We start from the raw sequence: 26,853 nt of genomic DNA, 5'->3' as shown, positions 1-26,853 counted from the left end.
CACATTTAGAAAGCTCACATAACAGAAGTGAACTAACAGTGCACTGGAGCATCTTAATGGCCAGGACACATGCCCAGCCTCAACTGACAGCCACAGAACTTAAGAGAAAAAAAAAACAAACCAAACTTACATTTTGGTATTTAAGTTTTCAGATTGATTATTGAGAAGTTTGTACAAAGACAATGAGTTGCTTGAAGAAGTAAATGCAATTCACAATTTATTTCTAATACTGCTCAGAATGACTTACTGCGAGTCATTCTTGCCCTATAGCCATCTTCTAGACTTTTATTTCATGTCCTCATGCTGTTTTTAATGCAAGTGTCATCCTGATTGTCACTGTAAGTCAGTATTAGATTTCCAAGACAATGCTGTTGATTAAGACCGCTTCATACAGCAGTTTGATAACAGGAATGAGAACACTGCTTCAGAAAAAAGTCATGCATGCTCTTCCTTGTCTGTGCATAATAAAATTCTGTCTGGGACCTGATTAAGTCACAATACAAGCAATGGAGAAGCTTATGTCCAAATTATTAATATAGATGAAGCTTCCTATGGTAGTAATCTTTACCATACTAAGAAAATATCCCCACCTATCCACAATGCATGTGTTTAATACATGGCACTGAAAACAGCAGTGATTAACTCTTACCTTGACATCATTATTTCCTACTGCAATTCCAATCTCTGCAAGATCTTTTAGTAAGGAGGCCATCATTTCTGTTGCTCGTTTCTTCTGATGGTTGGTCATTTCTTTAAGTTTCTGAAGCTCTGCATCTATACTGGCTAAAGTGACCTATAGTAAAAGAAGTTACCTTTGATTAGCAAAACACACTCTTGTTCTTGGAACTAGTGTCATACTATTTACAGAGAACCAGCATTTCTTCTGAAAGAGCTAACTACTGGGGACAGAGACCTTCAACTCACAAAATCTTAAAATTCTGCAGCAAAATTAGTGTTAACACTGTTAAACAGCATTTAGAGTTATATACAATTAAATATTGCAGGGAATCACATGTATAGAAAAAGAGTAAATGGTCAGCAAGTCCAACACTTTCCACCATATTTTGGTAAATTAAAACAATTTCACCTCTATCTGCAGAGCTCTTAACTCTTTCCTACTTGCAAATCAAAAAATGAGAATACTCTTCTTGTACTGATATTTTATAAGCACAACTTTTATTCTTGAGCACTTTTTCAGCTGGTTTGAGCTGCTGTGGTTGTAGTGGCTGCAGCTCAGCAGCTTGCACGCTCAAGAGTCTGCTATTAGTCTGCATCTGAGACAGAGATGCCAAGGATGGTTACTGCATGGGTTAGCAGTGCCAGATTGGGATGTCTTCAGTTTATGACACCTCTGAACAGTTGCTTTCTTGCAGATTGAGTTATTCATGACACTCACTGGATGTTAGTTATAATATCTAGAATCAGTACCTATAACTAAAAACTACATCAATAAAGCAAACAAGAAAAAAAAACCACATCAAAAAACAAACCATACACTTCAGAATCATACACACAGAACAAGCCTACTCCAAAAGACTTTAAATGCTGCTCATAAGACTCTGACTTCCATAATTCTCTGACTTTTGGCCAATCTTTAAGTGATGTAAGTTACCAGTTCAGAACACTCAGAAGATTAAAAAGAAGTTTCATGATCTTGTGAACTTCAGTTACATCACTAGTGCTCTCCCAAGTCAAATCTTACTAACTGAAAATTGGAAGACACAGCCACTAGAAGACTCAGACCCTCTTATCTTCAGGAACAGAGAAGAGTGAGACTTGTGTCATGGATATTGTCATGTCTGCAATACCAGCAAACATGCTGATCCTTTCCATTACTTAGAATTTTAGGACAGTAGGTAGAGTATTAACTGCTTAACATAAAACTGACGGAGGTCTGCCAAATAACTGGCTACCAAAACTGCCAGTTCAGAAATGTAAGGAGGATGGCAATTCAGGGCTGTAAGGAGGTGCACAGTAGCCTGTGAGACTGATGCTGCATCTGTATTTTAAAAGGGTATCTTGTGGAATACATCCTCATCTACTCCTTTCAGAAAGTAAACCAAACTGCTTATTTTTGAAGGCATCAAAGTAAGTTATCTCACATTCCAAACACACAGCAGGCAAATACACATTCCTTTCAAGACAAACTGCAGCATGCTCACTGCAACTTCAAGATTGGAAAAAGCAGATTCTTAAGTCAGGAGTTTCCCAACTGCACTAGAAAGACAAACAAAACCAGCATGATGTAATGAAAGTGTTAAGTTTTGACACCTAGGATATTTGTGAATACTCTGCAGGTAGTAAAATGTCACAGGCACTAAAAAGACAGGCACTATCAAGGTCAATAATCACCATACAATTTTTCTTAAGCTTACAGGCTTTAGATAATCATTCTCTGCAAAAATGAAGTAAGTTTTAGACTTAGGATCTCATTTTCCCTTGTGAAACATTTTCAAATGACTTTAAAAAAACACAGGTAAGGCAAGAAAGTCCCACTGAAGATTGTCAGTAATTTCTTATCCCAAATTCATACCGATTTTTGATTGAGTTCATCACTAAGCAGTTCATATTCCTTTGCCTTATCTTCTACTTCCTGAGACTTCTGATCATAGTTGACAGCCAATTCTTCAAGGGCTTGTAGCACCTCTTTCACTTCCTCTTTAGAAGCATCATTTTCAGCCTGAAGACGATTCAACTCTGCTTGCAGGTTGTCTTGGTCTCGTCTGGTTGATGCCAGAAGCTGCAACATTGACAGAGGTTTAATAAAAATACAATAAATAATCATTAAGAAAACTCCACACATACCTAGAATTTTATTAATGCTTTCAGCTGCTACAATAGCTTGTAGCACTACATTCTACATTCCTAGTGACTAGCTTCATGCAATAAGGATACCAAGAACAGAATATAATGAAAAACTAAATTCACCATCTATATTCACAGTTCTTTAAGTTTTTAAATATCCTAAAACTGGAAGTAATTACAAATGAAGACATATAGGAGTAGCAACCAGAAATGCACACGGAATATTCTCAAGTTCTCAAAAAAGCCACTGAACACTACTCATGAGTCTGGAATGCTATTGTCTAGGGACTAAACTTCAGCATTTTAACACTGTTAGCTGCTGAAGAATAACTAGACAAAGGGTACAATTGCTAAAAAAGCAGATTTATTTATTTAAATTAGATTAAACAGTAGCTCCATGTGCATACAAATAATTTGAATATTCTAGCAAGTATGGTGTGAATTAACACATAGATGCTTCCTTTTTCATTATGGGCCTATACATTTCCCTCCTCTCTCTTCTCTCTCTGTACAGCAACTGACCAGAAGGAAACCTTAGAACAGATTTCTTACATTAAATCAAGTTACCTTCAGTTTTGACAACCTGCTAACTCTGCATAGGGAAGACAACTGTCTTGGCATTAAATATTTCAATTTTTTCAATCTTCATGGATATTTAAGATCCAAGTAAAGCTGGTTTAACTTTGGCCATCAGCACAGTGTAGGTGGGAGGAAGGAACAGGCAAAGCATTTAGATAAGGCATAAAAGAAAACTGTTGTGCAGCAGTAAGCTTTCATTCTACTCCCTGGTCATAAACTGTGACCTATTCCAAATACCACCAATTTCTTTAATGGAAAGACAATGAAAATAAAATATAGATGCAAGAGCAAAACTCACCTCTTCCTGATCCAACATTTGTGTCTTCAGTTTTTCTACTAGTTGACTCTGCTGATTAATTTCTTCATCCTGTAGTTGAAATAAGACTGTGTTCATTAAACTGACAAATACCACTCAAAAAAACTAATCTACAAGACAGCAGACATTACGTATCTAACTTTTCTCTATTCCAAGATAATTACACAAAAAGCAGTAAAAGTAAAAAAGAATTCTTTTAACTGGTTGATTCATTAGGCTCTTAACCTGGCATGTATGTGCAATACACCATGCTTCAGAAACAAAAGCCTTATACCTGTGCTTTTGCAAGCCTTCTCCAAGTTGTTCTAAGGAACAATTAATTGTTAATGAAAATATTTTCTTTATTCAAACACAGTAGTACTGCTTACATTTGAGATTTTTTATTTCAAATAAAATATCCAAAACATGAAAAGAAAAAAAATTTGTCTTCAAATTACTCATTTTCCCACATCCATTGTTCTCCAGCTAACAAACAATACTCCTTTAGCACCAGAAAAGGCAACTCTGATTTCTCTTAATCAGAATTAAGAGGAAGTACTCTCAGCAAATACTTAAACAAGCTGAGCTAACGAATGAATACTGGCAAATTAAACACAGAACACAGAATAAGCTGAGCTGGAAGAGACCCATGAGGATCATCAAGCCCAAGTCTCAGCCCTGTACAGGACACCCTGAGAGTCACACCCTGTGCCCAAGAGCATTGTCCAAAGGCTTCTGGAACTCTGTCAGGTTTGGTGTTGTGACCACTTCACGGGGGAGCCTGTTTCAGTGCTCAACCTCCCTCTGGATGAAGGACCTTTTCTAATATCCAACCTAAACCTCCCCTGACACAACTTCAGGCCATTCCCTCAGGTCACGAAAGTGAAGAGATCTGTACCTGCCCCTTGGCTTCTCCTCCTGAGAATGATGAAGATACATTATACAATAATATAGTTCAAGACATATTTTCAAGCGATCTTACATTAAGAAAGAATGGCATACCTTGTCATCCAGTTGTTTGTAAAGTTTGGCAATTTCTTCCTCACATTTCCTTCTCTCAGCATCAGTGAAATTGCCAGTTACTCCAATTGTGGTAGCTGGTTTATCATTAATAACAGTAATATCCTTGTCCACTGCAAAAGCTTCTAGGTTGGCCTTCTCCTTGTCAAACTGTTCATCAACTGGTACAGTCTCCCCTTAAAAGTAAACTTAATTTTAGTACAGTTAGTCATGACATATTTCCCAAAAAATTACCCTTGAGAAGTATTCCATATTTCCTACTAATAGTTTTACACAGTTAATAAGCAATTGAGTTCAGCTGATTATTTGGTAAAAAAACCCCAAACAAAAACAAACAAACAAACAAAAAAAATCCCACTAGATCATCCAAACTATATCCTGCTTACTACAAAACATCATATTTCACCCATTTACTCTGCTATGAGCTCCAAACTACACATCAAACCTTATCTTCTAGAAAGTCACCTAACTTTCCCAGAAGACACAAAACTTTCTGTCTCCCTTGGCACTGTTTTACTAGGTAGCCGCGTTTACTTTTACATTGCTCTGCTTCTAATGTAAAATCTTTTCAGTTACACTTTTATCCTTTTATGTTCATAAAGATTTTTCTGATGAGAACACTAACTTCACAGAGAAGAAGACAGAACATGCCAAGGCACTTCTCTAGTAAATGAAACTAAATTTCTTAGTGCTTTATTCAAAACATTTCTTGCAGTCCTTGGAAGGTATAGGCTCTTTCCAACACTCCAGTATCTCATGTTAAGTATAGTTCTTTCAGAATATTTACATTTCAGGTGTGCCCTCATACCAGCTCTATGAAACAATAAAAAAACCCCAACAAAAACAACAAAAAAACCCCCCTACTTCCTACCAAACCTATTTCAGCAAACCCATTTTTTTTAGATTTTTATCAGGATGTGGTGCAGTTGTCAGATTTCAAAATCACCTTCTACAGCTGCAAAACTCCAAAGTATATCTGCATGACCTATGTTCTCTTTTCTTGAATTTATGGCTTCACTATTAGCCTGCATTTTGCCAGCAACTTGAACTGATAAGAAGTTAATCATTCAGGAAGAATTAACAGGCACATACTTGGTACTGTCAGCAACTTTGGGGTTTGTGTGGGTTTTTTGCCTAGTCACACGTTTTGAGTTTTAAATGAGGGCAGATCTTGTAATATTGTTTTGAATCACAAAACCAAAACAGGGGAAACATTTTACTTAGTTTCTGCACTTACAAATAATATCAGTTTTTTGTCCCCCAAATTAATTTTTTTTACAATGTAAGTAACTCTAGCCTGCTAGAAAACTAAGTGTTGAACAATCTAACAGGAATACACTTTCAGACATTTTTGTCATAACACAATTATGAGAAGTTATTTCAGTTGCAATAAAGTGAAAAAAATCATGCTCCAAAGCTGACTCACTCCCATAGCTTTAACAGCCTTATTACTGCCTCAAATAGTGCTCTTAGCTATTTCTGGTAGCCTGAAGACTAACTCAGTGTGTGTTGTCTTGCCTAAAGTTTGCAGAATTATAATAAAACTGCTTCTCACCATTCCTCCATCTGTTGAGCTCATTTTCCAGCCACTGTATGGTGTTACGCAGAGTCTTGTTTTTCTCTTTTTCCTTCTCATACTTTTTCTTCCACTGTTCTGCAGTGAGCTCCACATTGACACAGACTGTGTTCTTAATGGTCTTTGCTCTACACAGAGAAAGCAAAAAGCTCTGAAATGTCATTTTTAAAGAAAGGAATTAAAGGTTACTAAATAACATGTTCACATATCACTAGTGAAAACATAAACATTCCCATCTCTTCCAAAACCTTATTTCTATTCCCTGTCAAGTTACTATTCTTCTAACTGGATTGACACAATTGTCAAAAGACAGAGCAACACAACTTTTGGAAAGCTGAGAAATCTCAAGCTGACTGAGTTGGAAAAATTAAGCTGCATACCTTCATCTGAAAGAATTGAGGTCAGGACAGTTGTACACAGTTTTGAACAAAGAACAGTATTCCTCATCTAGCAAACACTGTCCAATGGAGAGGACACTTCTAGCATGCAAACCATCTGGCTTATCTATGAAACAGCTCATTTCAACCAAAAGCAAAATCTTAGGGACACATTACTACTAAAAGAGATATGCTTTTCTACTATATTATATGATTATTACATAGCCTTAAGTTACTACAGCTGAGGGCTTCAGCACAAATTTGATATCCCTAGGAAGTTGAATTATTATACTGGGCTAACTATAGCGGCTGAGACAGGAATGCACTCTGTTAACTCCTGAAAACATCAAGAGCACAAGGCAGTGAAGCTACATAGCTGCAGCTGGAAGACACTTTCCAGTAGCTCATTCACTAAATGATAAAAGGAAAAGACCTCCTCCTTCTAAAAGGAAACCCAAAGCCTCCACTGCTGCAGAATGCAGTCACTACTCCACACTCACTAACTACTCACATTCTGCCAAATTTCTAATCTGGGCTATTTTCCATAATACAAAACTTCTCAGAGAAGGCCAGTAGGAAACTCTCTTGTTGGACTGAAGTGGCAGAGGTAAACTAACATCAGATGGACTAGCAAAACACTGACTGGTTTTGGAATGTGCTCCACTAAATGGTGTGATTTAATCTAGTGGTCAGGAACTGGAGTAAAACAAGGCAGCAACAATAATACAACGGTAAAGAAAAACTACCTAACAAAGTACTTAATTGGAAATGAGTATGTATAAATTCAGTTACAAATTACACAGGAATTCACAAGAATCATTTCAAAGTTTACTGGAGTGTTAGATACAGACCAGAGAACAGGCTCTCCTGGCAAATAAAGGATTCAACTTACTAGGGGAGAGCTCCTTTCTACCTTCTTCCTACCTACTTTAGGGAGGGCAGGGGACAGGGAAGTATTTATAGCCCTTCAAGATTATACATTAAACCACAATTTGAACCAAATTATATGCTTCTCCTGAAAATACAGTCTTCAGGATGCTGGCTGGTTTAAGGATTAATATATATTATGAGACAAGACAGATCACAACACTTAGGCACATATACACTGAAGAATTACAGAAAGTAAGTAAACATTCTAATTAATTTGGTTCAGGAATCTTAATAGAGCAACTTATTTCTCCTTGTTCGTTTATTCCTTTTAAGTCATGTACTCACCTTTGGCCAAACAGAAGAGTAGATTTAGTTTCAGATTCATTGTAAGAAGATGGAGAACAGCAAATAACAATAGTGGTTCTGCAATTACCCCCTAGAGAATCTTGAAGGATTCTGGTCATTTTGCTATCACGATATGGAACATATGTCTACCAAGGAAGAGGTTAAATGATCAGTCACGGCTTTTCAGACACATTTAATTTGCTGAAATATGAACTACACTTTTGCTAGGTATGACCTAATTAGAAAGACATTAAATTCTACTTTAATTCATTAATCATAAGACTGAAGATGCATGGGATGACAAAATTGTATTTCTAGGTTTGGTAACCTTTAGAGCACAAGGAAACTTTCAGTATGATGCTCAGGTCCCTCAGCATTAAATGTGTAACTTCCTGATCTTTACTGTCAATACAGTACAAGAGTAATGGTCACCTGCAATGCACTGGCTCATATCACTGAGATTGGTAAGAATTTCTGCACAGTATGTTCAGAGATGCAAGCTTTTAACCTTTAAGTAAAAAAAGACAAACAGAACACTTACACTGCTTTCAGCCAGGGCTGAGATGACATTTCCAAGAGCAGACAAAGACTTGTTGATGTTCTTGGCCTCATCCAGCACAGCACCTTCTGCTCCAGTTTTACTAACCTATACAATATTTCAGGACATTACTATATGCATCTTCAAAACATACCTTCAAAATTTAAGAGAAAACTTATGTAATTTCCCCACTTATAAGTCAGTCTCCCTGACTTTATGAGGTACACATAAGCCAACTCATAGTCAGACTTTCCCCAATTCATTATCAATTTCTCATTCAAGACTCAGTGTCTGAAGACATTTCTCATGTTTTTAACTGAAGTGAATATTCCCCCTGCAAAGTACACCTTTTTGTAGCAGAAAAATGTGTAGTTAATAACTTCTGTCAAATTAACAACTTCAGAAGTTTTCTGAAGTCTGTAAAAAAGATTCATTACTTAAAAGAAAATAAGCATTATGAATGGTTTGTCCAGAGATCATCCTTAAAACCAAACTACCTCTCCCCTTAAAAAACCCTAACAAAACAAACCATAAAACCCAAACCACATACCACTAATACCCCTTGAAAACAGAGCAGAAAATCTTCACAAGCATAAATTGTGAGAACAGATTTTAGAGGCAGAATCTGACCTACATGAGTGCTCTAGGAGCTTAAGTAGGTAGCAGAAACATGAAAAAATCTGACCTGATGCCATTCTATCTACCTTGCATCTTTTGTCTCTAGGGCTGAATTTAACTTACAGTTCTATAACTCTCCCTTTACTATTTCCACCAAGCTGTGACCATGACTACAATGAAACAATTCTACTTTCCTGTGTATAAACCGATACAAACCATTAGAAAACTCCACATATTTCAAAGGGACTGAGGAAATGCACCAATGTAAAGTTTGAAACAAACACTGAAAGGAACTACAGAGAAAGGAGACCTGCAACCCAGCTCTCTTCTTTAAAAGAAAAAAAAAAAAGACTGACTAAAGAAACACATTTCAGAATAAATATAGGATCAGAGACAACAATAAGGTCATAGAAAAATGATGTAAGGAAAAACAACGGCAAGCCTGGAAGTAAAGACAGGGATAAACCCAGAAGCAAAGATGAAAAGAATGTCAGAAATCCAGCTCTTAGAAGACTAATTACAGTATGTATTTCCTTCTCTGCTTTAAGTTACTGATAAAGGAAAGCAAGCTGTCAACCAATGTTAATCAGATTTTCAAATTAAGAAACTTGGTATCACTACATAAGAAAATCCAGATATTCCATAACCATAAAACTTGATTCCTGTACCTGGCTAACACACACATCCTCAGATACTGAAACTGAACTTTACCCTCTTTCCCCACCCTAGTCTAGATTTACAAATCTCACTTGCAGAAATGTGGATCAGCTTAAAGCATCTAACAGCCAAGCCAGCCTAGGATTCAGAAACCATATTTCAACATCAAAATTGACACACCTCAGAGATGACAACTGAACCATGTAAAATACTTGACTGTAAAGAAAAACAATTTCAGAGAAGAAAGAGAAACTTATAATTACCTTCTCACTACCTGCCAAGTCCACAAGGTAAAGTTTTCCACTTAGTTTCTGTTCTGTTTGAGTATTCTCTTGTTTTACATTAATAAGAAAAATACTATGACTTCGGGAGCTGTGTTCATTCATATCTATAAATCAAAATAAACACATCAAAAAGATTTGTACAATCAGTCTCACTTAAAACAACACCTCCCCACAGTGCAGCAAGAGATCCAAAGCTAATGAAGCTGTACAGTGTAATGTCTCAATGACAGCAGACCTAGAGGCAGCAAAACCAGTGGTATCATCTAATTGGGTAAGAAAGATCCAGTTTTCCCTTGGGCTCCTATTAATATCATATAAGTTCACTCATCAGGTTTGCTGGCTTGTCAACCGTGGAATTCACACATTAATTTATTAGAACAGAAAGTATATTTAGTTCTTGATAGGAGAGTCTTTTGAAGACTTCCAGTGTACCCATTTTATCCTTCTCTGAAAATTTCAACTGGCCACAGCCTTTCATTCCTGTCTTGTGCTGCCCCCTCTGCTGTGAAACATCAAGAGAAAACAAGACATGTTGAATTTAAAATATTATTTTAATCCAGTAACAAAATTTAATCTGAATGAGAACATCTGGCCATTTCTTCTTCCTTTTAAGTATAAATCTCTCACAGTTCTAAAAGTACCAGCTTACTGATGTTAATGAAGCACAGAACACAAAATATTCTATCCAAATTTTCTTAGTGCAGTCCCCACTTGAACCTTTTTACTTAGGAGCAATGAAGCAAAACCACAAGACTGAAACATTCCTTAAAAGGAACATATTATTTTTGGTTTTGATCCTTAACCTAAGAAATGAGAAGAAAATGCTTATATTTTCTTAATGACTGTAGAATCTCTTCCTGAATAAAGAACTAAACACAGGAAGATTGTGAAACATCCTGAAATTGGCTCTGAGACTTCTGACAGGCACCTCAGTTGCTAAGAGCTCAAATCTTACTCTGCATGCACCTACATCTTCCCTTGTCTTTTCTAACGCCTCTGTCATTTCCAAATCCTGCTTTTTGTGGGAATTTGGAGACCTATGGCAGGGCTCCTTGCAACTCAATTGCATGCTACAGCCAAAAATCTTGGGATGCTGTTTAAATCTGCAGCAGGTCTGAATTCTGATCAGCCGCTCTTGGAATATGCAACAGAATGATCAAACTGTGGACGAGCCACACTTACAGATTTCTAGGTTAAGTGAAACAAATTCCACAAACTGGGATTTTGCACTATTCCTAAAGCAGAACTACACCTTTTTCTCCAGTGATGCATAGTTCCTCACTGATGACTTACTTTCTCCTTTCAATCCCAGTCTAAGCAACATGATCTAACCAGAAATGAACTGAAATACTTGTTTATGAAAGACTGAAACTGCGTATGCCAGACCCTTTCAAACACCTGAATTATTTAACTCACTATCTGTGCCTTCCCTCCTTTTTTAAGGCATACAAATAGATAAATCACTGAAAGGAAAAAGAGGATGATACTTACTTGTAACTGCTACATGTCGATTTGATTTTCCTTCATCTATAGTATCCATAACTTCTTCTGGACTACATACAAACCGCTCTGTGCAACCCTTCGGAAAAAAAAAAAGGGGATTGTGAAAAATAACACCACATAAATAAGGCACAAGTAAATGGTGCACACTAGAGGAGTGCAAGATGAAAATACATCAGACTGATGCTCACCTTTACATAGGGAACTCTATTTTTGTCCTCATGAACAGAAAGATTGGTCTTTGAAACTGGAAGAGAAAACATTCCAAAGCTAAGGCAAAACTGAATGAGAGCACTGCATACAACGCATGCCCAAGTCATAAATGTTACCTCTCAGCAACACCTGACAAAAACTTAACATACAAGAAAGCACCACCACTGCAACTTTAGTAGTACCATATAGATGAGCTCCATGATTTCCCATTGTGATGTACCTTTATCATGCAAAGTTATTAGCATAATGAATACCTAAATAACATAAGGGGTTTTTTAATATGTCCTTCCAGAATAATTTATTTTATATGTTCAACACAAATAAAAGTCTTACCATCCAAAAGGTCCCTTATTTTATCCAAGTATATTTCAAAATATGACACCTAGAAGTAAGAAGAGGAAAAGGGATACATCAGAAGGCAAAAATGCTTTGCTTCTTGATCACAAGGATTCAGCATGATTACTTGATCTCCCACATAACAGTACATCCGGCTCAGTTCTTAAGGCTGAATTAAAATGTATCTTTAAGAAGAAACTGTTTTGATCAGAGGTTTCAATCACTATTAGCACTGCCACAGGTTATCAGCATAGATTCCATCAATGTTGAATGGAACAAAATGAAAGTTTTAACATAATTATTCTTTAGGAAAATCAATTACTTCAGTAATAATCCAGGTTATCAGGTTTCCAAGTTACAGGCATTTGAAACAGATATAGAATATCCATTTACACACAGACTACTTTCGAGTTCTAATACAGATTAAAGTAAAAATGAAGAAAAGTTTACCTTAATATGAAACTCAAGATTCTCATCCATGGAGTAAATATAATTAAAAATATCTTGCACTATTCTTGGAATAATGCCCATTCCATCTGGGTCATGAAGCTTCCCCTTAACAGAAAAAGGTAGAATATAACAAAAAAATCATACTCAATCCAGCATTACAAACAGTATTCAAACACAAGACATCTAGTTCAGTTTAACAGACAAAATACTGACAGGTATAATGCACTTACTCCATGAAATAAAGTGAGCCCCACAGTTCCCCGAAAGTGAAAAGTTCCACTGGTCCCCAAAAGTGAAAAGAACAGCCTCAGAACTCTCCCAAACTACAACAACTGAAATGATGCTATTGATATTATTCCTGTGATTCTCATCCTGCTACTGAATGTGAAAAAACCCCCCACACTGCCATTCTCAGTCCTAAAAAAAATAATGGGCTATCAAAATGTTGCAAGAAGAAAACAAGCTGACATCTTATTTCTACAAAGCAAAGACTATTGTGATGAAAAGACATGACAGTGACAGTAAGAGAAAATTATTTTAACATTCTTACTTCCATAGTGTGTGTCTTTCCAGATGATGTTTGCCCATAAGCAAATATTGTACCATTGTATCCCTCAAGTACATCTAAAGGGAAAGAGTATTTTCATTAGTGTTCATTTCCTTCTTCTAAAGATAAGCTGAATTAAATAGAATTCAAGCAAGCAGGTCCCAAAATACCCAGCAAGTTAAATCACTCAGTGTCTGGGAACCTTGTGCTAGAGTTAGGGGGAGGGAGGTGTTCCTCCCTAAATCTTTTAATGCACTGTGCCATCACTGATGGTGTCTTAGAAGTTCCTGTTTCTTCAGCAAGAAAAATCAGGACTTCACATTTAGGAACAAAAGGGAAATCAATACAATTGCCAGGCTGTACAGATGGTCTTTGATATCTCAGAAGAAACCAAACAGGAGAACACCATCATATTTTCTGCCTTCAGGAAAGTTTAATTGTCCAATGGGCAATGCCCTAAGTATCAAACATCTTACTGTTAGGCCATAAGCTTCTATTTCAAATTATGAATGAACCAAGCAAAGTTTTAGATTGAGGGGTGAGGGGCTGGTGGGCTGGCCTGTTTATGTGTAAATTACTCTAGAATCACATCCTGCAAGCAAACTTTTATTTTCCAAAAACAAGCACGAGGAGATACACCAGATGGGGAGGTCTTTGCCACTCCACCATACCTGTAAATCCATTTGTCTCACCACTAGAGCTCATCTGCCACTTGATGCAGCACAGGTGAGAAATGTGACACAGAGCTCAGAGTCTTACATGGAGAAAAGGGGCAGCATTACAATTCTTAGCTAAATTCAGTTTTCAAGGAGCAACCTTCTGATCTGAGCCTGATTATTATTTAAGTCATTAAAGGGTTAAATACTTGCAGCAGCATGAATTTCCCACAGCAATTTACTTTTCTAATGATGAAAAACACAGTATGTTCACCCAATATTCTGTTGGTATTAATTAATAGTTGGTATTTCAGGGATTTCTGACAAGGCTTTATGAAACCTTTGAAAGTTGGGTCAATTAGAATTTATTTATGCCTTCAAGAAATTAATCAATTTGATTATCAGGGAACTAGCTAATTGCTTACTACAAAAATTTACTGTGGCATATCCTTCTTTGTGACAAGACTTGATTTTCTGAAGGTACTAGGCCAAATGTGAGAATTCAGTTTTGGAGAAATTGTACGCCCTAGCATGCACAGCAATAACTCCTATTTCACAATTTTCATTTCCTCTTGCATTCCTCCAAATGAACTTCTGTATGATGTTTCTCACCAGTAAATTTGGGGGGCATAGGGAGGGCAGACCCATCTCAAACTTCTTATTAATCATTATTATGTTTAATTTCTGACAAATTGTTTTAAATTATCATTGCAGAGAACTGTACAGAAATCCCTAAAATGTAACAGGTAAATGTTACCAAATGTTGCAATCAACTGAAAGAGCAGGTTTAATTACAGCATTGACATAATTTATTAGCTCAACTACAGGATGACTGTATGGTGCTACAATCCATGTTGGCACTTATTAAACATTCCAAAGATAAAAGGCAGCAATAGAAGTATTAGTTTTCAACACTAAAATCCACAGGAATATGAGATTTCCTTATGGTAAATTTGGTCTTCCACCTTACCTTTGACAATCTTTTTAGCACAGTCATTGTATACTTGTTCTTGTGATGTGTTTGACTGGAATACACGGTCAAATATATATGGCTTGGACTGTAAAAAAAACCAAAACAAAACAGAAGAGTTATCAAAAAATGCTGGAAGTGGAACTGGAAGGTGTTTGTTAATAGTTTAGAAGACTCTACACAGTCTCAGCCCAATCTTCTATTTTAAGCACTTGAAGACTGTTGTGTGGAAATCAGCTTAAATAGTGCTGCCTAAATCTTCACACGCTTGTTTACGAGGAAAGACTTGAATTAAATATATTTGGTTTCAAAGTATTATCTACATAGTTCTGCAAAACTGCTCTGCCACATGACCTCAAGTTACTTGATTTACAAGGTAAGCCAATGCCTGGTCTGTCCATCTAAGAACCCCGTATTCTCACCTACCCTGGTAGTAGGTTTACTCTGGTAAACTACAATTATTAGAAACATACCCCATGACATAGAGTACCTGTCTTGGTAGTGTTTCTTGAAAAAAATCAAACCAAACAGAAACATTTAACATAAACTATTGTGCCATATAAGACACCCTTAAAATAAAGCTCCCCAAGAAGAATAAAAGGCGATACTGGGGAAGGAAACCTTTCACAAGACTCATTTTGGAAAAGACTACATGAGGAAGATCTGACAGAATTTTGAGAGGAATACTGGTTATTGCTTTGTTTTAGAGAAGAGATTCTCATAAGAGTTCTAAGCAGCTTACAATCTACTAGGATATAAATGATTACACTCATCTTGCAAAGCTCAAATTTTTTGTAGCTCTTTCAGAGTTTGATTTTGTAGGTAGCCAAGCAGGTGGGCAAAGTTTACAAAAAACCTAGGTCAGTTAACACTGTTAGACTCCTGCAACTGTTAAGTGTTCCATTCTGCCTAAATTTAATTCATTATTATCCTCCCACAAGGATATTCTGGAATTGCCTCTCCAGCAAAGAAACAAGTATGGCTTCCATCTTTTACCCACCCACATTTGCCTTCCCTGGCCTGGCCTTCCATTTGTCTTCTAATAATATCTAGTACCATACCAAACAAAGCTTTTTTAGACTAAACATATTTATCTGAGGCCTTGAAATCAGGTGGATGAGCACTGTCTTGGAAAAATAATTACAGAGTTCACTGTATAAATATGTTCAAGAAACCATAAGGCTCAGTAGGCAGAAACTGTCCCTAAGGGGCTGAAGTTTGTCAGAACACTTGTTTCACAGCAGGGAAAACACCACCTGCCTCCATTACTCATTTCAGCTTCAAAGACACCTCAAATCCCTGTGTTCTACAGGTAGAATTGAGGCCGTTAGATACACCAGGAGGGAGACAACAAGTCTCCCTGAGGTAGGAAAGTGAAGACTGAGAACACATTACACAAAAAGGAAGCTCCTGTAGAATAGATGACACCATCTTTCTCACTAGCAGCTGTAGTTTCAATAAGCCTCCAATTTCACAGATATCAATCAGCTACACTACACACTGCAAGTCAGCTACACCACAAAACATTCATCAGCTGTTTCGTGCTCCAGTGCATATCTTTATGCACTGAAATAATTCCATTGTGGAACAGAAAATCAAGCTGCAAGGCTTTCATTTGGGCAGTATTGCCTTTAATTGATCTTGTTTATTTATACAGTGAAAGCTGCTAAGCACATGACCAATTTCAATTTCCCTCAAGTTAACAATTGCTACCAATATACAAAACTTAGTAATTTTGGCCAAGAGAATCCTCACAAGGGGTCCTGTTGTCACTTGTCACTTCTCCATCCTTTGCATGTGGAAAGTGGAATATTTGCTCACATGTCCTCATTTTTTAATCACACCTATGAAAATCCATATTAGTGGCATGTCCCTGCTCCATCATCACTGAGTCACTATCTAATCAAGGAAGTTTAGACAAGCAGGTTCCAGGATAATTACATTTTAAGAATGCAAATTACTCCCACTCAGTATGGCTTCACATCTTTGACATCTACAATGTCTTATCACTTCTCTTTACAGTCTACTTTCTGCAGTAAACAAAGCTAAAACAGTATTACACGGATTACCATGCCCTAGAATGTCTCCTCATTACCTTTAAGAGATTAATCAAGAAAGATTAAAGTGTCAGATATTTTTCTGCACCAGATGCCTTTTCTTTCCCAAGCAGTTAACAATCAGATCTAATGATGAACTGAAGACACAAAAGGCCCAAGCAGCATTGTGTCCCTGACAGGGGTAGGAGCAGTGTCACTAACACAGTATGAGGCTGTTTTGACACACTCCAGAAATTTTTAGAAACTGCTGTTCAAATTCTGTTAAAAATTTAACACATAAGGCCTTATAAGCAAGAGATAAAATACCAAGCAAACAAGCAGAACTTCTAACTTCCTCTCTCAGAATCTTTTAGTTCCTTGCCTAGCATTTCTTTTGTCTACAGTCAACCACAAGACAACTGCAGCTCCCACAGTTGCCTTGCACTTGAAGGGATGTGGTCTCACAGCAAAACTTTCCAAGTGCTCTCACAGCCTTCAGAAAGGTGCAGCTGCCAACATGATTCAGCAGTAGTTTAACTGAATCTTAATAAAGGGATGATGCTGAAATACAGTTCCATAGCTAACTTAAAGACTACTTACCCATTATATAAAAGGATGCTCAGCCAATCTAAATTATACAAAATTTGGAGTACATGTGAGTTTCTGTGGAGAAGTTTTTTGTCAATATATCCAGTGAGGACTACAGAAAAATCTGCAATCACGACTACACTGAAAATTTACATCAAAAGTCTGAGGAATACTAAAGGTTATCTCCGTAGATGTAATTTAAAAAAACCCTTATTACTATTGCAACTTTCCATAAAGTACAGAATTGGTTATTCATAAAATCACCTGAGTTTATCTTACTTCTTATGCACTGATATCTGAAGCAAAGTCAGCAGTAAAAAATTCACTTGAAAAATCAGCAGCATGTTTTTCTACCACAACACATGCAGAAGCTCTTGAATGTTTTTTGCTAGAACGGACAGTTAGAACAGTGCTACAATACCTACCCACGCTTAGCCTATTCTTGGTGAAAGGTTAAAGTGGCACATAATGGGCTTACTCTGCCTTTAAGAGCTGCATCTATACTAAAGAATGTTCTTCCCATCAGCATCAGCAAAATATGTTAAAAGATTTATCCAAAATGGAATAGTTTCTGGAAAGCATGATGTCAGATACCTGACTCACTTCTTCCTATTACTAAGCTAAGGTATTGCTGCTTTGACACGCCTAATCAAGTTCAACGCTGCCAATGGGTGGAAAGGCACAGCTACAAATTAGTATTTTAATTTCAGGATAAAGAAAGAGGATTTTCTTCTTGTCTTAGCCCCATGCACACAAAAGTGCAGCTGATACAGAACAGTGAGTGAATCTCAGCTTTTTGTCCCCTTTTTCTTATTTCTGTGGAAGTACTGCAGTTCAAGTATTAACCATTACAGCAGTTACTTTTTGCCACAGAATTACTAAAATATGTGATTTAAAACACTGTGACTAATAAATGTTTCAGCCAAACTTTTTACTTTAGTAGAAAGGTTCTTCTAAAGAGAAAAGTTAAGTATTGCTGTTTATAAAAATGGTCATTAAATTTCAGGACAATAAAACCCAGCAAATATGAGCAAGGTGTTTCTACACAACTGGCACTGCAGCCAGGGAGAAAAGCTTTACTTTTACAGACTCCTGTAAACAAGAATATTTCCTTTCTGTTAAATCATCATGCCACTGCCACCTGAAAAGCACCTTTGTTACCCAACATTTAATGGAATAAAGTAAGAAAAAGAAATAGAGGGTAACACTGGAATAACAGTATTATTTCAGCTACAGATTGCAATTCCTGATTCATTTTTATAGTTCCATTGTAGACATGCTGCCTTTTTTGGTCTCTATTAAACACTGCTTTCTTTCTGCATTAGCAAACAATAATAAAGTTACTTTAAAGAATGCATTTCATTTCTTGAATTTATATAGTCCAATACAGCCTTCAGCATTTTTCTTTTGAAAAACCTACTACTAAAAGCTGCAGTAGTAGAAGTGACCTTCATTACCTGATTCTAACACTTTCTAACCTAGCCATGTCTCATTTACAGTCCAACACTAGTTTAAAAGATAACGAAAAAGAAAGCCAAATATCTCAAGCTCTTTCCAGGATCACAGGGGTACATCTTGAACAAATATGAAAATACAGACAAGTAGCCAAGATTCTTTCCTGAAAGCCATACAAATAAGGAATGGACGATGATTGTTACTAAAAACCATTTGGACAATGAGGCATACTGCCCATTCCTGTGCACACCCATCAGGCCCCACCACTGCAGCCACTGGGTAGTGCTGCTTTTGGTTCAGGCTTCAGTTCCAAACCCCAGAGTGTCACTGCTTTCAGCAATGTATACCTTTTGGGTAGTTTTAAGATGAACAAGACTCGATAGAAAGGTTTTTAAAGAAGATCTATAGATACATTAAGCAGAACTATAGAACAAATCAGCTGCAAGCAGTTTTATATTTGATAAAACAAAGGAGATAATCCCATATCAAACTGCTCTTCCTCCCTGTTCTATCTTATTCAAAAGCCTGAAATCCACTAGCAAATTGCTGTCAGTTTTCACATACGGGTACATTTCTAATGTTTAACATAAAGTCATATAACGAGTAATCCTATAATCTGTTTTAACAAAATCCTTATACTTAATTAACAGGAGAAGCCATTAGGAAAAAATAATTAATAGAATATTAAGATGGAAAGAAGCCCCCTGCAATTAAAAAATTACAAGCCCTTTACTAGTTAAAAAGTTTCATCTTGTGGGAAGAAAATACTTTGTTTCAGAGTCTGCTGTTTAAAGCAGACCAACACCATACCTCCCCTCAAACTGCTGTTACACACCAGCTACAGTTAAAACTATTATTTTACCTAACATAAATCAAAGTGAGTCACTCGTCCAGAAAGACAAGGATGACATTAACTTCATAGGAGCTAGGAAACGAAGGGAAGACAGCTAGCTCAGAGATGACACGGGAGTCAAGGAAGGAGGAGGGTTTGGTTATAGTCACTGATTTTCCTCCCCAGCCTCTTCCAGAGGAGTCAAATCTGCAGCCTGAGATCAGCTCTGCTTCCGCTGCCTTCCAGTCTTCACCTCCCATTGACCATTACAGGCAACTCCCATCCCAAGTTTATCATTATTTTCATTATTATCATTATTATTATTAACGACGCAGCCTCCACTGCTGCAGCCCCAGCCAGGCACCCACGGGAGGTGCAAGTCCTTCATGCAGCTGAGAGAAGCAGCTACAAAAAACCAAAAGTGGCTCAATTACTGCTCAACAGGCAGCAACAAGGACAGAAACCAAAGAACTGAGGTAACCAAACAGCTTATGGAGGAAGCCTTTTAGACACTGTTTCATGAGCACTGCTCCTGTTATCCTCCCTCGGGCAATTCTGCAACACACAGAAACAAGTGGTGCCTGGCTACAGGCTCAGATTAGAGGGCCCCTAAATTTGTAAAAACTCAGTCAAGCTATTAAAAACAAAACCACCAAACACAAGTTATTGTCAACAATTTTAGAGATTCAAGTCATAATTTTGAGGATACCAATCTTGTAGCCACCATTACAAAGACAAAATCAGAGAGTATCAAACCTTTATTCAAATTTTGTGAAACAAGACAGAAGTACTGTCACTGCTACCCAATTTAATAATTCTGGGGGCATTTTTCCCCAAGTCAGACATAGCAAGTCCTGGATCCAGGACAACTGGGAAATTTGTTGTGATTTTTAGCAAGGTACAGTTGGCAACACTAAACATCAATCCTGAGCAGAAAGCTCCACATGATCCCACAGGAGCACACCATCAAATTGTTCTACTCAGATACAGAACCACCTCAGCACAATCTACACTTCAGATCATTTCAAAGTGCACCTAAAGAGTATTTAAAAAATATAAGCTTTTATTTATACCAGGGCTACCAAAAGAAAACTTATTTTTTAAGTCAGAACACATGAAAGTTTCTACACTAAACTGTGGATTTTAAACAGACTATGCAGTGTCACAATGAATGGGTATTCACTGATGAAAGTGAGATTATCCACGCTAGTTAAATTTTCTATTTTCCAGGATTGGTTCCTTACTCTGAGTTTACCTGTACAACCTCGGGAAGAAGTGATGTACTCTAAGATAGTAACTTGCCAGCTGAAATGAGCCCAAATTACCTCATTTCACAAGCATGCTATTGTTCTTGTCATTCCAGACTCATGGAATTCCATATTTTATTGACAAATTCAGCCGAATATTAACAGACTAAAGCATTAGTAAAACAAAACAAACCCCCAAATTTTTAGACAGATAACTGGCCTGTAAATTACTTTCAGCAAGAAGTAGTCTCTCATGAAATATATTTACACAAAAACACAAATTAAGAGTTAACAAAAACAAAACAAACATTGGGGCTAAAGTGTGTTTGTACAACACCAACCAAACCAGGCAACAAACTACCGTACTTTATTTTTATATTCCAGGTCGACTTTGTAGCTAGCTATGATCCACTGAAGAAAAAGGAAAGGATCATCTTTTCCCCTGCAACATCCATATTGTTTTTAACGGGCCTCATAACTTTCAAGGAGACTCCAGTTAAAATACATTTACGAACATGTAGGAAGGCAAATGGTCTGTTTATTCTGATTTAACAACAACAAAAAAGAAGCTGTCAGCTGAAGACAGATCTTGAGCACTAATTCTCTGGAGCCTGCCCTGTCGTTCGCGTTTGCTCCCCAGAACTCTCCGCAGACAGTTACGGGGCGGCAGCTCCCACGCGTGCCTGTAGCAGTCACACACAGGGCCCGGGGAGCGCCCGGCCGGCGGACACTGCGGGACTCACTCCGCACCTCGGCACTGGGCCTTTGGCCGGAGCCTTTGTCACAGGTCCCCCGACCTGCCCCCACCGCCCCGTCCCCACAGCCCCACGCCCCTCTGCCCCCACCGCCTCCATGCCCAGACCAGCCCACCCCGCCCGCAGCCGTCCCTGCCCCCTTTCCCCTTTGCCTCGGTCTCCAAGGAGGCCGCTCCCCTTCCCGAGGCGTCCCCGCCCGCGGGCGCTCCCGAGCCCTCCCGCCTCACAGCGCGCCCATCCCCGCGGCGCCTGACCCCGCCGACCCCTGACACCCCCTCCCGCCCTGCCTGCCTGCCTCCCTCCCCGCGGCGCTTCCCGCCTCTCCCGCCCGGGGCGGCCCCTCACCGCGATGACGACGGTGTCTTCGCCCTGGAACTTAGCGATGTACTTGTCGCCTCGGGCCACTTCGGACTCGTTGAGGGGCCTGAAGCGACACATCACTTTGATGTTACACTCCGCCGGGTCCGCCATCTTAGGCCACCGCCGCCTCCGGGGCGCTCAGCTCCGCCGCCGCCAGCTGCCGCCGCCGCACCGCCCGCGCCGGGGGTCTCGCAAGCCGCCGTGGCCGGGAAACCCGCGCCCGCCCCGGCAGGAGGGAAAAGGGAAGGGCTCCTTCCTGGCCGCCGCCGCCGCCTCCCGCTCTCACTTCCTTCCCAACATGGCACCGGCCATGGCGGCTGCGGCCGCGGCTCCCGCCCCGCCCCGCCGGTGGGGCGGGCAGGTGACGTCACCCACCGCAGCGCCCGCCCCGCCCCCAGCCCCGCCCTGTGCGCAGGCGCGGCACCGCCCACGGGCGGGCGGGGCGGTGCCCGCGGGGCCGCCGGGGGCGCTGGCAGGGGCGGGGCTGCCTCAGGAGGGCGGGGCGGCCATGGCACCGCTCCTGTCGCGGTGCGCCTGCACTCGTGGAACCGTAAACTCATAGAGTTATAGAATTGTAGACTCATGGAATCATCAAGGTTGGAAGAGACCCTTAAGATCATCAAGTCCAACCGCCAACCCAGCACTACCCCTGTGACCCCTAAAGCACTAAACCATATCACCCAGCGCCCCTAAAGCACTAAACCATCACCCAGCGTCAGATCCAGAGGCCTCTTAAACACCTCCAGGGGTGGTGACTCCACCATGTTCTTGAGCAGCCTGGCATCATCCACACAGAATCACAGAATCAGGTTGGAAGAGCCCTGAGGTCATCAAGTACAACGTATGACCAAACATCACCATGTCAACTAAATGCCACATCCAGTCTTTCCTTAAACACATCCAGGGACAGCCACCACAGCCTCCCTGAGCAGCTCATTCCAATGTCTAACAACCTCCGTGAGCAGCTCATTCCAATGTCTAACAACCATTTCTGTGAGGAAATTCTTTCTACTGTCCAATCTAAACCTCCCTTGGGCCATCTTAAGGCCAAGTCCCCTTGCCCTGTCACTGGTTGCCTGGAAGAAGAGGCTGACCTCACCTGGCTACAGCTCCTGGTGGTTATAGAGTGAAAAAATCACCCCTGAGCCTCCTTTTCTCCAGGCTAAACACCCCCAGCTCCCTCAGGTTATCGGCTGAGGGCTGCAGGGATGAGGCCTTGCCAGCCACCCTGGTGAGGAGCATTGGGCACTGACCTGCACTGCCACCTCAGCTCCGCTGGCAGCTGGTGTCAGAGAGGTGACATGGCCATCTTGGGCACTGACCTGCACTGCCACCTCAGCTCCGCTGGCAGCTGGTGTCAGAGAGGTGACATGGCCATCTTGGGCACTGACCTGCACTGCCACCTCAGCTCCGCTGGCACCTGGTGTCAGAGAGGTGACATGGCCATCTTGGGCACTGACCTGCACTGCCACCTCAGCTCTGCTGGCAGCTGGTGTCAGAGAGGTGGCATGGCCATCTTGGGCACTGACCTGCACTGCCACCTCAGCTCTGCTGGCACCTGGTGTCAGAGAGGTGGCATGGCCATCTTGGGCACTGACCTGCACTGCCACCTCAGCTCTGCTGGCAGCTGGTGTCAGAGAGGTGACATGGCCATGTCACCAAGGTTGCCAATAGGGGTGTGCTGTGTGATGAGGGCAATCCATTTGCTCAATGTGGCCTTGGTGGCATGGTGGGTAGAGGGAGCCTTATATTTAAACATCTACCCTAGCACTGGCATGACAATGCTGAGGACAGCACTGTGTGCGTGACAAAACTGAGGGGCCGACTGTGAGGTAAAGACTAAAAGCAGGTGGTTGAGGTGGGAATCTGTGATATTTGGGATTTTTAGTTCGTTTGTTTGCATTTCTTTTCCTCTGATAGCTAAAAGGAGGAACATCCAAATCCACGAGGTTTTCACAGATGCCAGGGAGATGCCAGTGTGCCCTCATTGCCTGTGTGTGTCCTGGAGCTGGAACTCAGTGAGGGGGATCAGAGAACACGCAGCCCACAGCTCGTGGTGTCACCCCCAGGATGGACAATCTCACAACCTCTTCATCCCAAATTAAAAAAAAAAAAAGAAAATCTGGACAGCAGAGTTTTTTTAGGCTTAACTTATTGCAAGTTTTGTTTATGTATTTATTACAGGGGATCTAAATCTAGTTGACCAAAACTTAGGGACTGTGTCTAGACAAAACCATCAAGTAAACCATTCTGATAGAGAGCCCCAAGAGTCTCACACTTTTACAACTGTGCCTCTTACATCCAGGCGTGAACTTTCAGATTGGAACAAAGTACAAACTCACAGCTTGGCGGAGTTCAGCCAGTTTCCTGACAGAAATCATGATTTGTACTGGTAATTTTTTAAATACCCTTGAAGTTCATTAAAAAAAAATAAAACAGAAAAAATGATAGGGAGCCTTTCTCTTAAGTTAGAATGACTCAGAAGAGCAGTATGCTTCCCTCAAAAGTACCCATTTTTCATTATAAAAAAGGGAGGAACTGGTGTGAATTTTAACAGGGACTATCTGTAATCAGGCATTCCCCATTTTTAAGACTTCTCAGTTTAGGGATTTCAGTGATGTGGTTTTACTTAGTATAGGTGTGCAAGGCAAACACTTCAAAAGTGCTCCACATGACAGAAAAATGGCCTAATAATCTAGTTGTACTTATAGGTTATTTTCACACAGTACTGCAAAAAATATTTCTGTGCCTAGTTTATCTTATGAGGTAAGCTAATTCTTCTAAACCAAGTTCGTGTTGTAACAAGTTTATTTTTCCTCTGTGATTAAAAATGCAGCAGGACTGTGTTGTCTTATGCAGGGCAGCAACAATGATGTGTCCACACCTATGAGCACATGTGGAAATAGTTATCTGGAAAAGCCAAGATACAGGCTCAGTCTGTAGAAGGTGCATTGCTAGTCCACAATATCTAGCATATGAAACATACACAGACATCTGTCTACAGTTTTCAATAAAATGTTTTAAACATAATTGTTACTAGGTTTTACATGTCAGAAAACCTCCTTTAGTTGGTTGCTATTTTAGAAATTATTACATTGTATCTCAAGCAGCAAGATGTATTAATGCTTCTATCTCATCTATTTCTGGGATTATTCACAAGTTTATGGCTAGCAATGTTCTTATGCAGCTGCAGGATTTGGATCCTCAAAGATTTCCTGTAACAAGGTTATTACTTTTATGAAAGGAGCATGAATTATTTACTACTTCTTCAATTAATTTACTTTTGTATATAAGGAAAAAGAAATATTAGCTGCACAATAAACAACTTTGTGATTATTACTCACAGAAGTATGTTTCACCTGCTGAACATCCTTTACCCTAATGTGTTGAAGAAACCTCTAGTTCTTGTTATCCATAAGCAGAGGGGATATATCTTTAGCTGCATTTACTGACGTGTAGTGCCCAGTGTAAGAACATCTCAGTCAAAGAAGAAACCTCATAATTACATGATTGTCAAGAAAATAGGGGCTTGGCCTTGCTTACCTGTTGAATGTTTGACAGAGCAGACACTCCAGAAAGACAACACAGACACATGAGTAGATAATTACTCATTTTACCTATGTTGAAACAAAAAATGTCAGCATGTGTGAACTCTGTAGTAGGAACTGGCCACTCTGAAGCTGTTGGTTCTGTGCAAGCTCATAGGAGGAAGTGCCTGGGATGGTGTCCTGTCCCTGCTGTGGGAGCCCTTGGTGAAAGAGGTCTGCTGAACCACACGTGTGCTCTCAGATCCCTGACAGCGACTCAGTCATGAAGTTTCTCTTCTCTGATCTGTTGTTCAAAATAGCAACTGCTCCTTGGCATGACCTACTTAAAGGCTGACACAACAAAGCCGTGTGCTCAAAGAGGGCACTGTGTTATCTCTGCTGGCGCCAAGATGTGTCAGAAGAGCAGCCTTGAGGAGTGTGTTTAAAGATGTGGTCTCATGAGAACACGGCAGAGACCAAGCATCCTGGAAAGTTTCTCATTTTGTGGCAATAACAGAATGTGCTTTCTCTGCCAATTGAGAATATATTTGCTGTCTTCTATGTTGTTATGTAATGTCTGTAGCATACATTTTTTGGCACTGAGGATAAGAGACTCTGTTTAAAAGTAATATATTATAATGAGAAAAACTATATCTCTGTTGTCATTAAAAGTGAATTGTTCTGTTTGGTGTTTAAGCCTAGTATGCCCTATGTAGCTGACAATAAGTTTGGTAGAGTTTCTTAGTAAAAACCAACATGTTTTATTGAAGCAATTTATGTAAGGAATTTATGTTGTTAGTTCACTAGCCATGTTTCTTTCCATTTATGAACTGTGCAATAAACCCCTACAAATTCTTTTATGACTTATGGCTCTTTTAGACCTTCAGTCTTTCCCAGCAATAAAAACATGTTAAGGAAAGGGAATTGGCAAACTTAAGCCTTACAGGGAAGCTATGTCAGGATAATAATGTAATTAACCATCAAAATTGTTCCAGCAGAGCAAAAGTGATCTTGATTTAGTTTTAAAAAAAACATTACGTATTTGAATAACTCTTTAAACCAGGTGTTTGTAGAGAAGCAAATTAAAGCTGCTTCCTCCTGCCCTTTCAAGTATTAAATTCTGAGATTCATTGGTTGACAGCGCTTGTTGACATTCAGTGTGCCTAATGCAAACACAAGTACTCTTCTCATTTTAATTTGTAGTGTGCTGGGAAAATATATTATATGACTTCTGAGAATTTGAGGTGCATTCCAGGTCAAATTTATTCCAAATTTGCAAGTCAATTTGCAGGACAAAAGAGCAATTAATCTGCCAGATACAGTGTACCTCAAACAGAATTATTGGTTACTTGTAGCACAATCTGTAAATAAAGGCTAATAAGATGACTTATGAAGTCTAGGAACATTGTCTGACACT

At 39.4% G+C, this 26,853-nt stretch overlaps 1 protein-coding gene across 2 annotated transcripts in view; it reads right to left on the bottom strand.

Annotated features, from left to right (window-relative positions):
* Positions 1–22,220, bottom strand: part of KIF5B (kinesin family member 5B) — a 32,917-nt gene extending 10,697 nt beyond the window's left edge. The window contains exons 1-15 of one of the 2 annotated variants that reach the window (XM_066551727.1): positions 21,895–22,220; positions 14,637–14,724; positions 13,014–13,087; positions 12,464–12,568; positions 12,011–12,059; positions 11,656–11,711; positions 11,456–11,543; positions 9,944–10,068; positions 8,409–8,513; positions 7,868–8,013; positions 6,255–6,403; positions 4,682–4,875; positions 3,683–3,751; positions 2,534–2,740; positions 650–793 (exon numbers count right to left, since the gene is read on the bottom strand). In XM_066551727.1, coding sequence (XP_066407824.1) covers positions 650–793; positions 2,534–2,740; positions 3,683–3,751; positions 4,682–4,875; positions 6,255–6,403; positions 7,868–8,013; positions 8,409–8,513; positions 9,944–10,068; positions 11,456–11,543; positions 11,656–11,711; positions 12,011–12,059; positions 12,464–12,568; positions 13,014–13,087; positions 14,637–14,724; positions 21,895–22,020 — 1,725 coding nt within the window. In that variant the 5' untranslated portion in view covers positions 22,021–22,220. The remainder of the gene's footprint in view (positions 1–649; positions 794–2,533; positions 2,741–3,682; positions 3,752–4,681; positions 4,876–6,254; positions 6,404–7,867; positions 8,014–8,408; positions 8,514–9,943; positions 10,069–11,455; positions 11,544–11,655; positions 11,712–12,010; positions 12,060–12,463; positions 12,569–13,013; positions 13,088–14,636; positions 14,725–21,894) is intronic. The other variant, XM_066551717.1, reaches the window with a different exon arrangement.
* Positions 22,221–26,853: the final 4,633 nt, after the last annotated feature.

The sequence above is a fragment of the Molothrus aeneus genome, chromosome 1 (assembly GCF_037042795.1).
Source record: "Molothrus aeneus isolate 106 chromosome 1, BPBGC_Maene_1.0, whole genome shotgun sequence".
In the NCBI taxonomy this organism is placed as follows: Eukaryota; Metazoa; Chordata; class Aves; order Passeriformes; family Icteridae; genus Molothrus; species Molothrus aeneus.
Note: the sequence above shows the minus strand (reverse complement) of the source record. Positions and strands in the feature narration are given on the sequence as shown.